We start from the raw sequence: 14622 nt of genomic DNA, 5'->3' as shown, positions 1-14622 counted from the left end.
ATGAACTCCTTTAGCTTTTTCTGGTTTGGGAAGCTCTTTACTTCTCCTTCAATTTTAAATGATAGCCTTGCTGATAGTCTTTAGTTGTAGTCACTTGCTTTTTATCATTTTAATATTTTGTGCCAATCTATTCTGGCCAGAAATATTTCTGTTGAAAAATTGGCAGACAGTGTAATGGTAGCTACCTTGCAGGTAACTTTCTCCTGCTGCTTTTAAGTTTCTCTCTTCATCCTTAACTTTTGCCATTTAGTTATGAAGTGTCTCAGTGTGGGCCTCTTTGGGTTTATCTTGTTTGGGACTCTGCATTTTCTTGTGTGGACTTGTGTGTCTTTTTACTACACTACATTAGGGAAGTTTTTAGTCATTTCTTCAAATACATTCTCAATCCCTTGCTCCATGCTCATCGTACTCCTATGATATGATGTTATTATGCTTGATGTTGTCCCAGAGGTCCCTTAAACTATCCTTATTTTAAAAAATTATTTTTTGCTGCTCTGTTTGGATATTTTCTACTACTTTGTCTCCTCTCGCTGATTCAACCCTCTTCTTCATCTAATCTGCTGTTGATTCCTTATAGTGCATTCTTCATTTCAGATATTGTGTTCTTCATTTCTAACTGGCTCTTTTTTATGTTTTCTACTTCCATTTTTGTTTCCTATCTCTTTGTTGAAGTACTCTTTAAGTTCATCTACTCTTCCACAAAGTTCATTAAGGATCATTATGACCAATGTTTTGAACTCTGCATTTAGTAGATTGCTTGCTTCCATTTCATTTAGTTCTTTTTCTGTGAATTTCTCCTATTCTTTCATTTGGAGTATGTTTCTTTGTTTCCCTATTTTGGCTGCATCTCTGTATTTGTTTCTGCACATCAGGTAGATCTGATTGTCTTCCAGTTTTGGTAGAACGGCCTTCTGTAGTAAGCATCCTGTGGGGCACAGTGATGCAGTCTCCCTAACCACCAGAGGTAGGTGCCCCAGGAGTGTCCCTTGTATAGTTATGTGAACCTTCCTGTTGTAGTTTAGTGTTTATTGCTGTTGGCCTTTCCATGAGTAACACCAACCCTCGGGTTGGCTAATTGTAGGGATTGACACCAAACACAGTGTAAGAGCTGCTGTGTAGGGCCTAACCCACACAGCACATTTGGCTCTAGCAGGGTCTGGTGCCTGCAGATATCTTTTTGTTTATGCCACTTGTGGAGCTTATCAGATTGTGCTCTGTTGTGATCTGAAGACGGCCAGTGGGTGTGGTGGTTGGGAGGGACTCCAGTAGAGGTCAATGTCAGATACTGCTCGTGACCAGCCCTGGACTACCTGTTCGGAGATACAAAGCAGTCCACAGTAGGTCGCTGCCTCTGCTGGTCCTGGGTGCCCAGGGTGTATACCGAGGCTTCCACCAGTAACAAACCAAGGATAGGTCAGCAAAAGGCCCCAGGCACCCTGAGATCTGCCTCTATTTGTCAGCTACTTGTTAGGCTCAGCCATCAAAAGAGCCTCTGGTGGTAAGCGAGTAGCCTGAGGTAAGTTCTGATTCACCAGTTAGGGGCAAGTAGTGTTCACTAGGTTGATTAGTTACCTTTCTTACCCCACATATAATTCAATAAGCCTTAACATTTTTTTAAACAGCTTTATTAAGATATAGTTTGCATAATTCACCATTTAAATACAATTCAATGGTTTTGAGTATATTCAAGATATTTTCATTACCCCCCAAAATAGCATGCAGTCATCAGCACACACCCCATCATCCAATACCTCTCATCCTCCCACCCTCCCCCAGTCCTTCCCATACAACCACTGACCTACTTTGTATAGGTTTACTTATTCTGAAGATTTCATGTAAATGAAATCATATACTATCTTGTCTTTTGTGACTTGCTCCTTGACAATGTAATGTTTTTAAAATTCATGTTGTAGCACGCACTTCATGTTGAGCATGTACTTCATTTCTTTAAAAAAATTTTTTTAAACAAGTAGTTTATGTAAACAACAAGATGCTTGACTTGAAGTAAAACTACCTAGGACTCCTTTCTTTTAGAGTTATTTATCCCTACTTAAAGATAAGTTGCCCTGAATGTAACAGCTATATACAAAAAAAGTTATAGAACTGCCCAGCCAGTATGGCTCAGTTGGTGGAGCATTGTCCTATGCACCAAGAGGTCGCCTGTTGGATTTCTGGTTAGGGCACATGCCCAGGTTGTGGCCTCAATCCCCAGTAGAAGGTGTGCAGGAGGCAGCTGATCAATGTTTCTCTCTCATTGATGTTTCTATCTCTCTTTCCCTCTTCCTTCCTCTCTCTCAAAATCATTTTTTTAATTATAAAACTGTCCTTGGTTTTATAATAATAAATGAAAAACATGAAAATTCTTCAATCAAACAAGGTATAAAAAGATTTATATGTTCTTTTTTTTTATTAAATAGTGAAAGCAAATTAGCCTACTTGAATCTATAATAATAAAAGGGTAATATGCAAATTGACCAAACGGCCAAACAGTGGAACAACCATCCGGACGACCTTCCGGACAAAGCTGGAGCTGCAAAGCCGAGGCAGCTGGGGCTGCAAGGGCCTACTCTTGCACAAATTTTGTGCATTGTGCCTCTAGTATAAAGATAAAAGTTAAATGAGCCTGAGCTTAAAGAAAATGGGGTATTTTCACTGTACTAGTATTTTTTCCATCCCATCTTCATTTGATATACAATAAAGGAATGGAGAAAGGAAAAAATGAAAGACTAGAGAAAACTATGCTGTAGCAGTCAGATGTGGTAGAACCAAATTGCAGTTTTCTAACTGAGGATGTATACTTGGTCTGGAGTAAAGTAGCATATTCCCTCTTTAGGAGACAACTGCTGTCTGCTGCTAGAACACACCAATTTTATTTTCATCCTTGATTTCCAACTATGTAGGAGTAATTGTTTCCCTCGTTGGCTGCCCTTCATATGGGAATCTAATCTGCCTCATTGAAAAATACTGGAGTTCAAAAGAGGCTTTCATTAATTTAAGTCTTACAATGCACCACAGAACTATCTTGCCCCACCACCTTCAAATTAACATGACCTTTGTTCTCAGTCTTGGCTCCTTGCATATCACAAAAGAAGCATCAGGTTCATACCCAATGAGCACACAAGTACAAGGAGTAGCAAAAAAACACATTTCTTTTTATGGCTGAAAAACATTCCACTGTGTGGAATAAACATTTTATTTATTCATTTATTAGTTAATGGGCATTGGGGTTATTTACAGTTTTGGGCTATTTTGAATAATGCTACTACAAACATTTACGTATACATTTTTGTGTGTATGTATGTGAATATGTTTTCCATTCTCTTGGTGATGCCTTTCTCTCTCTCACTCTCTCTCCTTCTCTCTCCCCCACTCCCCTATACCTCCTTCTGGGTCATATGATAACTCTATGTTTAACGTTTTGAGAAATTGCCAGACTTTCCCAAAGGGGCTGCATCATTTTGCTTTTCCACCATCAATGTATGAGGATTCCAAATTTTCCACATTTGTTATTATGTTTTCTTTTTTATTTTTTAGGATGAGAGAATTATTGATGTGAGAAACATTTTTCAGTTACCTCCTGTACATGCCCCAACTGGGAATTGAACCTGCAACCTTTTGTTGGACAGGACAACATTCCAACCAACTGCGCCACCTGGCCAGGGCATTATGTGTTCTTTTGATTTTAGCCATCTTAGTGGGTGGGCAGTAGTATCTCATTGTGGTTTTGACTTGAAATAGAAACATCAATGATGAGTCTCTGATCAGCTGCCTCCTGCACCCCCCCCCAAACACACACATACACACACTGGGGACTGAGCCCACAACCGGTTGATTGTGCCCTGACAGAGAATTGAACTGTGATCTCCTGGTACATAGGTCAACGCTCAACCACTGAGCCACACTGGCCGAGCCAAAAGTACCTTTAGATGTTTACTTTTTTATCTTAATAAAGTGAAACTTTTAAACAGATTCAGATTTCAAAAGTCTTTCTTGGTTCTTGAAAGATGTAATAACTTATCACTATTCTATCTACTTTTCTATAATTGAGAAAAGTGTATATATATTTTACAAATATTTTTATTGATTTTAGAGAGGAAGGGAGAGGAAGAGAGAGATAGAAACATCAATGATGAGAGAGAATCACTGATTGGCTGCCTCCTGAGCACCCTCTGCTAGGGATCAAGCCCATAACCTAGGCATGTGCCCTGAACCGTGACTTCTGGTTCATAGGTCAGCGCTCAACCACTGAGCCACACTGACTGAGTGAGAAGTGTTTATCAACATTTTTTTTGTCACTTCATAATAGCTTGATAATTTATTTTTAAAATCATTTTTATTTTTCTATTAGTTTAAATACAACATTATATTAGTTTCAGGCGTACACCGTAGTGATTATACAATATATAACTAACTGATCATCCTAATAAATCTAGTACCCATCTGACATCATACATAGTTATTAGGATATTACTGACTATAGTCCCTATGCTGTATTTTACATTCCCATAAATATTCTGTAACAACCAATTTGTACTTCTTATTTACCTTCACCTTTTCCACCCATGCCCCCAACCTTTCTCCCATCTAGCAACCATCATCTATGAATCTGTTTCAGTTCTACTCCTTCATTTATTTTGTTTTTTAGATTCATTTGTTGATAGTTATGCATTTATTGGCATTTTATTGTTCATATTTTTTATCTTTTCTTCTTCTTCTTAAGGAAGAACCTTTAACATTTCATGTAATACTGACTTGGTGGTGATGAACTCCTTTAATTCTTCCATGTCTGAGACGCTCTTTATATGTCCTTCGGTTCTAAATGATAGCTTTTCTGGGTAATCTTGGTTATAGGCCCTTGCTTTTCATCACTGTGAATATTTCTTGCCAATCCCTTCTGGCCTGCAAAATTTTGGTTGAGAAATCAGCTGATAGTCTTATTGGAGCTCCTTTGTAGGTAACTAGCTGCTTTTCTCTTGCTGCTTTTAAGATTCTCTGTCTTTAACCTTTTGCATTTTAAAAAATATATTTTGATTTATTTTAGAAGAGAGGAAGGAAGAGGAAAATAGAGATAGAAACATCGATGTGAGAGAGAAGCATTGATTGGTTGCCTCCCACACACACCCCAACTGGGGATCAAACCCACAACCTGGCAACCTGTGAATCCAACTGGCAACCTTTCAGTCCACAGGACAGCACCCCACCAACTGTGCCACACTGGCCAGGGCAAGTTAACTATGATGTAAGCCTCTTAATGTAAGCCTCTTTGGGATCATCTTGTTTGGGACTTTTTGTAGTTCCTGGACTTGTCTATTTCCTTCACCAGGTTAGGGAAGTTTCCTGTCATTATTTTTTCAGATATGTTTTCAATATCTTGCTCTCTCTCCTCTCCTTCCAGCAACCCTCTGATGTGAACGTTGGTATGCTTGAAGTTGTTCCAGAGGCTACTTACACTATCTTCATTTTTTTAAGTTCTTTTTTCTTGTTGTTGTTCTGATTGGGTGTTTTTTGCTTTCTTATATTCCAAATCACTGATTTGACTCTTAGCTTCATCCAGTCTATTGTTGATCCCCTGGAAATTATTCATTTCAGTTAGTGTATTCTTCATTTCTGACTGGTTCATTTTTATGGTTTCTATGTCATTTTTTATGGTTCCCATGTTCTTATTTATGCTATTGCATTTTCTCTAAGTTCAACTACTTCCCCCATAAGTTCATTGAGCATCGTTATAAATCAGTAAGGATTTATAAGGATTTGAACTCTGTATCTAGTAGATTGCTTGCCTCCATTTTGTTCAGTTCCTTTTCTAGAATTTTGCTCTGTTCTTTCCTCTGGGATGTGTTTCTTAGTCTCCTCATTTTGCAGCCTCCCTGGGTTTGTTTCTATGTATTAGGTGGAGCTGCTGTGTCTGGTTTGGTAGAGTGGCCTGATGTAGTAGGTGCCATAGAGTATCCAGTAGCAGAGCCTTCCCGATCACCTGAGCTGGGCACTCCAGGTATGCCCTTTTCCCCATGTGATCTGTGTACACCAAGCATGTCAAACTCACAGCCCACAGGCCACATGCCTTGTTTATTTGGCCGGTGTTAGCCTTTACGTTTGACATGCGTGGCATACACCCTCCTCTTGTAGATGAGCCTTGATTTATGTTGGCATGTAATGGGAGGGATTCACCCCCAGGACAATCGGCTGCAATGACTGGCTTCGACCAACCACCATGGAGGGTAGCTATGCAGAGGCCTGCCCCTCAGAGCAGGGCTTACTTCAGCAGCATTTTGGTGCCTGCTAATTCCGCATCTTGAGTGTGACACTGTGGAGGTGTTTGGGTGGTTCTTCAACATGGTCTGAAGCTGTACACTGGGTATGCTGTCCCAGGAGGGGACAAGGTCATGCGAAGGTCAGCTGCCACCTGTGTCTGACCAGTGCCACCTGGCTTGAGCTACAAAGTGATTTTCAGATGGTTGCTACTTGTGCTGGGCTTGGAGGTGCTCAGCAGAGGCCTACCTGCTAACCACAGCCATTGTTGCTAATGCTGGGCCTGGAGCCATTCAACAAGAGGTGCAGGGCACACTTAGGCCAGATATGCTTGTTTGAGAGATTTTAGAAAAGTATGAAGCATGAGCAAAGGCAGATCATTTGTATGGAAAAGCCACTGGAAATAGCTTCAGTGGGACCAAAAGTTAGGTGGGGGAGACGGGGTGGGGGGAGTCTCAGGAAATCACCAGGGAAGGGCAAACAGCAATAGCCAGGTTGATGGAGACTCAGATATGTTGCCCACCTGCTGAGATGGAGAGATTATCAAAGAACTATGGCCTCTGCTTATACTTCTGTCTGGAAGAAAGCTGCTCCACTGCCCCCTGCTCTCGTCCTGATGCCTGGCAATTCAGTTCCTCCCTGTATGACTCTAGTGCCTTTTGAGCTGCTACCCAAGCACTGGAGCTCAGAGGAAACGAGTTAAAGTAAGTCTGTATGTGGGCCCTTTAAGAGGAACTGCCTAGGACTCCAGCAGCCCTCTCTCTCACTCAGCCTCAATCTCCGCAAGTTTTTACAGCCAGAAATTATGGAGACTTCTCTTCCCAGCACTGGAAACCTGGGCTTGAAAGCCTAGTGTGAGACTGATACCCCTCACTCCTCAGAGGAGACCTCTGCAGAGGAGATATCCCTCCTGCTTTTTATCTACCACATGGGGGTGTGGGACCAACCTGTTCCATGTCTCTGCCCCTTCTACCAGTCTCAATGTGGCTTCTTTTTTAAAATCCCTAGTTGTAAGACTTATATTCAGCTAGATTTCAGGTGGTTCTTAATGATGGTTGTTCTGTACTTCAGTTGTAATTTCGATATGGTTATAGGAGGATGTGAGTACTGTGTGTATCTACCCTGCCATCTTGACTAGAAGTCTAGCTTGGTAATTTTTAAAGTTTAATTTTTAAAAAATATATTTTATTGATTTTTCACAGAGAGGAAGGGATGGGGATAGAGAGCCAGAAACATCGATGAGAGAGAAACATCGACCAGCTGCCTCCTGTACACTCCCCACTGGGGATGTGCCCACAACCAAGGTACATGCCCTTGACCGGAATCGAACCCGGGACCCTGTGGAGGCTGACGCTCTATCCACTGAGCCAAACCGGGTAGGGCTTAAAATTTTAATTTTACATTTTATTCCTCTTACCCCTACTTTAATACTGAGAAAATGAACATTTCTTCTGAAGACAACTGTTGTCATTAATTAAGGTACTGTGGTGTAATTACAAAGTAATAAACAGGTCTCTATAACGTTTTTTTTAAATCCTCCCCCAAGGATATTTTTTTCCATTGATTTTTAGAGAGAGTGGTAGGGAGGGAGAGGGGGAGAGAGAAACATCAATGTGATAGAGACACATCAATTGGTTGCCTTCCGTACACACCCTGACTGGCACCAGAGAATGAACCTGCAACCCAGGTACATACCCTTGACCTGAAATTGAACACATGACCCTTGGTCCGTTGGCAGACGCTCTACCAATGAGCAACACCAGCCAGGACTAGCTTAACTTTTCTAATTATTTTTCAGCCTGTGGGTGTGGGAAAATTAAAACTTTGAGCAAATTATTTCAGCTTCTACCTTACTTCCCTATTCCTAGGTCTTCCCAGTAACCTATTAAAACAATCCCCCCCCATTTTATTTTATTTTTTTAGTTTAGATTCTAATATTGACTCTGCCCATTTCGCAACTCTGACTATTTCCCAATAACATCCCAACCCCTATATTATTACATCATGAAACTCTTCAAGGATTTTTTTTCAATTGCTCACCAAGACACCCTCCACCTTAGTAAAAGATCACACGGATTTCTCTAATACTTTAGCATATCATCATTTGCTCAAGATGAGGATTTACTGTGTTTGTTTCCCACAGTTCCTCCACCCAATCTTATCCCTGGATTTTCACTGATTAGTACTTCAGGTTGGCCTGTGTTAGCTCATGTAGCTCCTCCTTCTGTACTGGGGCAAAAACTTGTATCACCAGTGTAAAGGATGTCATTACTCTTTATCTGTGAAGAGTGGAACAAGAAGAAATCACTCGGTTCAGATAATCTCAAGATTTCGAAAGGATTAGAGATCATTTCTCATTTCTACAGCACTTATGTCAGAGAGCATCCAGACAAAAGGTAGGGTATAACTATTCTTTCTAATAGTTTGCTTGTGTTTTATAAACCTAAACTTCCAAATAGGTATGTTTTGGCTAGAAATTCACAATTACATTTATTTATACTTAAGAAATTTATTTGGTTTTAGTAAAAAAAAAAGTATAGTAAACATAGCTAAAAAAAAGGCCGTCTTTTCAAAACTTCATTTTTAAGCTAACTTCTAAAATAAGAATTCTAAAATAACTTCCTACTTAGTTCCTTTCTTGAGAATTACAGAGCCATTATATTGACATTGAAATATTGTGTGTGTGTATTGATTTATGTGTATGAACATATACTAAGGCGTGTTTCTGTTTGAATAATATATGTTTATATATTGTTGCAAGAATATTTGTACTTCATGAACTTTTTTAGAGCTGAATCATTTCCTTTTTATTAAAAAAAATACCTAACACCTAAGAACAAGACAAAAAGCATTTCCCTTTAAATATTAAACTACTCATTGTAAAAATAGTCTATTCAAGAATTATTTCTACCCCACCCAAATGAATAAACTAAGAAACAAGACTAACAACTTAGAGATATTATTAATGCTTTAACTTCTATTTAGAAAAGACTATCATAATTTTAATATAATCTTGTTATTGCCTAGGACAGTGGTCGGCAAACTCATTAGTCAACAGAGCCAAATATCAACAGTACAACAATTGAAATTTCTTTTGAGAGCCAAATTTTTTAAACTTAAACTATATAGGTAGGTACATTGTTATTAACTTAATTAGGGTACTCCTAAGGCTTAGGAAGAGCCACACTCAAGGGGCCAAAGAGCGGCATGTGGCTCGCGAGCCACAGTTTGCTGACCACAGGCCTAGGAGATGATTACTGTATAAACTTGGTTTTCATTTCATTAATTTAGGATTTTTAGGTTTGATCTATAATTTTCTGATACTATTTTTATTTTCAAAAGTATTTTCAACATTTATCTTTCATAATTAAATCTACTAATAATGATAAATAAAAGAAATAAGAAACAAATGTTTTATGTCATAAAGTTCATTGGAGTATCATATTGCTTTAAAGAAAAGTCAATAAGTATATATCAGATTTACTTTATGCAGAATATCTCATAATAAATGCCCGGATTTTTTTCCAAATCCAAAATAAAAAATACTGCATCAGGACATGAAAATTAAGATTCTAGATATATACTTTCTTTATATTTCTGCCTAATTTTCTCTATCAAAACTGGTTTAGAGCTGTTTCACTCTTTTCTTCTCTTTCATGGTTAATAAGTATGGCAATTTAAAAATGTCTAAGGCAGTGTGTCTGATAGAACCTTCTATGAGGAAGCAATGTTCTATTATTTGTGCTGTCTAATTTGGTATCCATAAGCCACATATAGCTATTGAACACCTGAATTGTTCAATACAGCAACTGAACTAAATTAGTAATTTTATTTAATTTTAACTAATTTTAATTTACATAACTAAATTTCTTTTAATTTTTTATATGTTATCAGTGGCTACTGTACTGAACAGTACATGTCTATGGCATTTAAGTTATTGAATATTTTCATTTACAAATACTTTTGAAATGGAGAAAAGTGTTTTTTAACAATAGCTATAAACATAAATTAGTAGACCTCTGAGCTTAATAGGAATGATTCTTTTCCTAATATGAACCCTCTTTTTACTACCAAAAAAATTAATAATAAAGTCAATAAAGTTCTGGCACAATATATCACCTCTTAAGTTTATATAAACTAAAGCGCGCACGCACACACACACACACACACACACACACACACACAGGTACAGGCTGCCCTAAAAAGACAATCAGGCAGTCATTAATTATAAATATATATGTGAATTATGTACATATTTATAAGTAAATAAATATAAACATAAAAATATATGTGAATTAAAGAAGTGAATGGTCCATGTATATTTTTTATAAGCGAAGAAATAAATGATTTAGTGAGGAAAGAAAAGGAATGCTGTAAAATTTAGTGTATTTTTCTTCAAATTGGCCAGGGAACAGTCTGTTTAAAGAATGAAACTGCAATTGTCAAAAAAGTGAGAATTAGAAGTAATTTTAAAAGATTTATTCCAGGTACAATGTGAAACCTGGAAAGATAAACCATGGTAGATATATGTTTAGTTGATAAACTTCAGTTTCCTGAGAAGACAGTGAATTTATCTGAGTAGTATGAAAAGAAGGAAATAATGAGGACTTTAGAAAGGAATGAGTCTTCATTCTATTCTTATTTCTAAGTCTTTAGGTGTTCCTTTTAAGTATATATTTGAAAATTAAAAGGATTTTAAACCTGGTTGTTTTGAAGTCTCTCAGAGCTGTAGAGATGTATTCAGATAAATGTTTTTCCATGAGTGCAACTCTGATCCAGGCTCTACCCTAAAAGGAAGAAGAAAGAATCAAACATGTGGGAAAAAATTGAAATTAAAACATATTTTGCTCAATATAAGCATTTTAATATGTAAATATTATCAATTATCATCCAAAATATATATTTGATAAAGACTAAAATATTTTAAGTAGATAATAGGTAAATTTTGATTATATATAGTATATATTTTATTTCTCTGAAGGTATAGGGTTAAGCATGTCAGATTAACTTCCTGTCCTTTGAAGAAACAGAACCATTAATACTGAGCTAGTTGGATTAGAGACTTTTTTTGAATCAAAGAATGTAATCACAGGACTTATGTTCTATTTCTATACCCAAATCAGCATGCTAAGTAAAATGATTCCCCTTAAAAAACAAGAGGAACAGAGTGCATTCTCTTTAATAAAAAACACTTTCATTCAGCTTATTTAAGAAAATTTCTCACCTATCTTTCCAGAGGGAGGGTTTAGACAACTAATAATGAACCAAATTTCATTATTATGCATCCTAATCTTGAGTTTCTGAATTTGGTAACACCATAACATTATAAAATCCTGTTACCAAATTTTTAGACCAGGAAGAACAATCACACAACAAAAATATCCCAGAAGCATATTCTAGCACAAAATCACAGAAACAGACAATTCTGACTAAATGTGATCATTTATTTTTGCTTAGAAAAGGGATAACATCATTCAATGGTTGGGACTGATCAATTAATTGTTTTATAATCCAAAGAGATTATAAAAAAAGAGATTGCATTTGTAGTGAGAACTTTAAAATTCAATTACTTTCATTTTTACTCAACCTTTTCACAAATCTCCAGAAAGTCCAAAAAGATCAACTATGTAGAAAATCAAAACAGTGCAATGACAGCTGAGAATCAAGGTGACACTGATCAATATATATTATGGTTGACTACCAGTATGGGGTGGGGAAGCATTCTTTAGAAATGACTCCAACTCTGGTAAATTCACCAGGCTCTTAGATAGGAGGGATAAAAAAGGAGTCAAATCTAGACAGTGATGAAACAGGCTTGGAGCAGCAGTGTTGTCCAAGCTTAAAATCCTTTTAGCTCTGCCCAGGGCTCACTCCCTTGTTCTTGCTGAGTAAGCCTAGGGGAACCTACACTTCACTGTAGCTGGATGTAATAGTAGAAGGAAGAGGCAAACCACTGGCTAGCAGTCTCAAGATTCTTAAAATTTCATTTAAAAGACACAGAGACTAGTAGTGGTAGCTTGAGTCAAAAGGCCAGAATTTCACCAAAACAGAAGCAAGGAAAAGTTGCTCTCCAGAGAAAGTTAGTTCTTATCTATTGCTAGATAAGAAATGTGGGGAAAGTCCTGCTTCCTCATTTATTAATTTCAATCCATACAAAACTGGGCCACACCTAGTTTCCAGTTCTTGGATGTTTGTGGAATTCTGTTATTGTGATAATAAATTGTGATAATTTTTAAAGTATTTTTTTATTGATTTACTAGAGGCCTGGTGCACGAAATTTGTGCTCGGGGGGGGGGGTGTCCCTCAGCCCAGCCTGCACCCTTTCCAACCTGGGACATCCCTCTCACAATCCAGGACTGCTGGCTCCCAACCTCTCGCCTGCCTGATTGCCCTGAACTGCTTCCGCCTGCAGCCTGATCACCCCCTAACCACTCCCCTGCCAGCCTGATCAACGCCTAACTGCTCCCCTGCTGGCCCGATTGCTCCTAGCTGCCCTCCCCTGCTGGCCTGGTCCCTCCCAACTGTTCTCGCCTACAGGCCTGGTCCCCCCCTAACTGCCCTCTGCTGCAGGCCTGATCGCCCCCAACTGCCCTCCCTTGCAGGCCTGATCACCCACAACTGCCCTTCCCTGCTGGCCATCTTTGACCACATGGGGGTGACCATCTTGTGTGTTGGAGTAATGGTCAATTTGCATATTGCCTCTTTATTATATAGGAAAGAGAAAGGAGGAAGGGAGAGAGAAAAACACTGATGTGAGGGCAAAACATCAATTAGCTGCCTCCTGCAGGCCCCCTACCGAGGATCGAGCCTGCAACCTGGGCATGTACTCCAAATGGAAATCGAACCTACAACCTTTTGGTGCATGGGATGACACCCAACCAACTGAGCCACACCGGCTAGGGCTAAATTGTGATGATGTTTAACAGTTTCTTTTCTTTCAACAAAAGAATTTTTACTAGTACAGACCATTTATAAAAGTTTTGGGGCCATGGAATGAGAAACTAGGTTTAACATTTCAGGCTTTATCAGTTAGATAATGGTGAACCATGAAGGTTGTTGTTGTTTTTTCCCAGAGACACAAATATTAATTTGTTTGTCACTGAAGTTCTTTGGGGGGAAAAATTAAAAGTAGTCAACACTTTGTGTGTGTGTGTGTGTGTGTGTGTGTGTGTGTGTGTGTGTGTAAAAGGTGAAAGAGTTAAGCATAAATTGGTAGCTACAAAATAGTCATGGGTGTAATGTATAGCATAAGAAATATAGTCAATAACACAGTAATAACTATGTATGGTGCCAGATGGGTGTATGGTGCTAGATTTATCAGGGTGATCCCTTCACAAGTTATATAAATCACTGAGCTATACAGCTGAAACTAATAAAATACTGTACATCAACTGCAAAAAAAAAAAAAAAAAAAAAAAAAGGCAAGGAAGGAAGTCCCATGGTCCTGGGAAAACTGATGGCTGATTACTATAATATAAACGAAAGGAGTAAAGATGCTGGATCAAAGAGTATGTATATCTTTAACATCAGTAGATAAGGCCAAATCATTTTTCCTACTTGCTTTCTACAGATTTACAGATGATAGGGTTCAGAACATGCTACCTCAAAATGTGGACCTTAAGCTGAAAAAGTTTGAGGTCACTCTGATCTACCCTTGCCCCCATCCTTGTTCCCTCAAAGCGAGAGATAAATCTCCCAGGTGAAAGGTAACTTCCCTGTGCCAGGGGAAAGGGAGGCCTCCTCATCACCAGTCAGAGGGCTGCATAAACAAGCCTTGTTACTCCTTCACCATTTACCACCCTCAACCCAAATCCCTCTGCCTTGCGAATTCTTCACAAATGTATGTTTCTTTGTCTAAAAGGTATACAAAGCTTCCTGCTCTGGTCACTTCTTTGAGACTCCTATTTTTGTGGGGCAGTAAACACTTAAGAATATAATAATATATTAGTATGTTTGGCTCTTTTTATGTGTGTGTTTTTAAATGCATATTTCTTATTGATTTCAAAGAGGAAGGGGAAGGGAGAGAAAGATAGAAACATCCATGATGAGAGAGAATTATTAACTGGCTGCTTCCTGCAGGCTTCCCACTGGGGATCAAACTTGCAACCCAGGCAGTGCCCTGACCGGGAATCAAACTGTGACCTCCTGGTTCATAGGCTGACGCTCAACCACTGAGCCACTGCTGTTTGGCTCTGCTTTAAGAGCTTTAGATACATATTAAAATATTTAATCCTCCCAAGAACTGTGAGTTGGGTTACAATACATTCCATACTTTACTACATGAGGAAAAAAACACAGACACCACTAGAAAACAGAAAACTCCTCTCACAACCACCAAACAGACCAACCTAACTCAATTAATACCCATATACT

The 14622-nt window shown here is 38.4% G+C and overlaps 1 protein-coding gene across 5 annotated transcripts in view; it reads right to left on the bottom strand.

Annotated features, from left to right (window-relative positions):
• RUNDC3B (RUN domain containing 3B) overlaps positions 1–14622 on the bottom strand; it is a 104242-nt gene that overhangs the window by 45805 nt on the left and 43815 nt on the right. For all 5 annotated transcript variants that reach the window (XM_059712209.1, XM_059712212.1, XM_059712214.1 and 2 more), the window contains one exon: positions 10951–11036. In XM_059712209.1, coding sequence (XP_059568192.1) covers positions 10951–11036 — 86 coding nt within the window. The remainder of the gene's footprint in view (positions 1–10950; positions 11037–14622) is intronic.

The sequence above is a fragment of the Myotis daubentonii genome, chromosome 10 (genome assembly GCF_963259705.1).
Source record: "Myotis daubentonii chromosome 10, mMyoDau2.1, whole genome shotgun sequence".
In the NCBI taxonomy this organism is placed as follows: domain Eukaryota; kingdom Metazoa; phylum Chordata; class Mammalia; order Chiroptera; family Vespertilionidae; genus Myotis; species Myotis daubentonii.
Note: the sequence above shows the minus strand (reverse complement) of the source record. Positions and strands in the feature narration are given on the sequence as shown.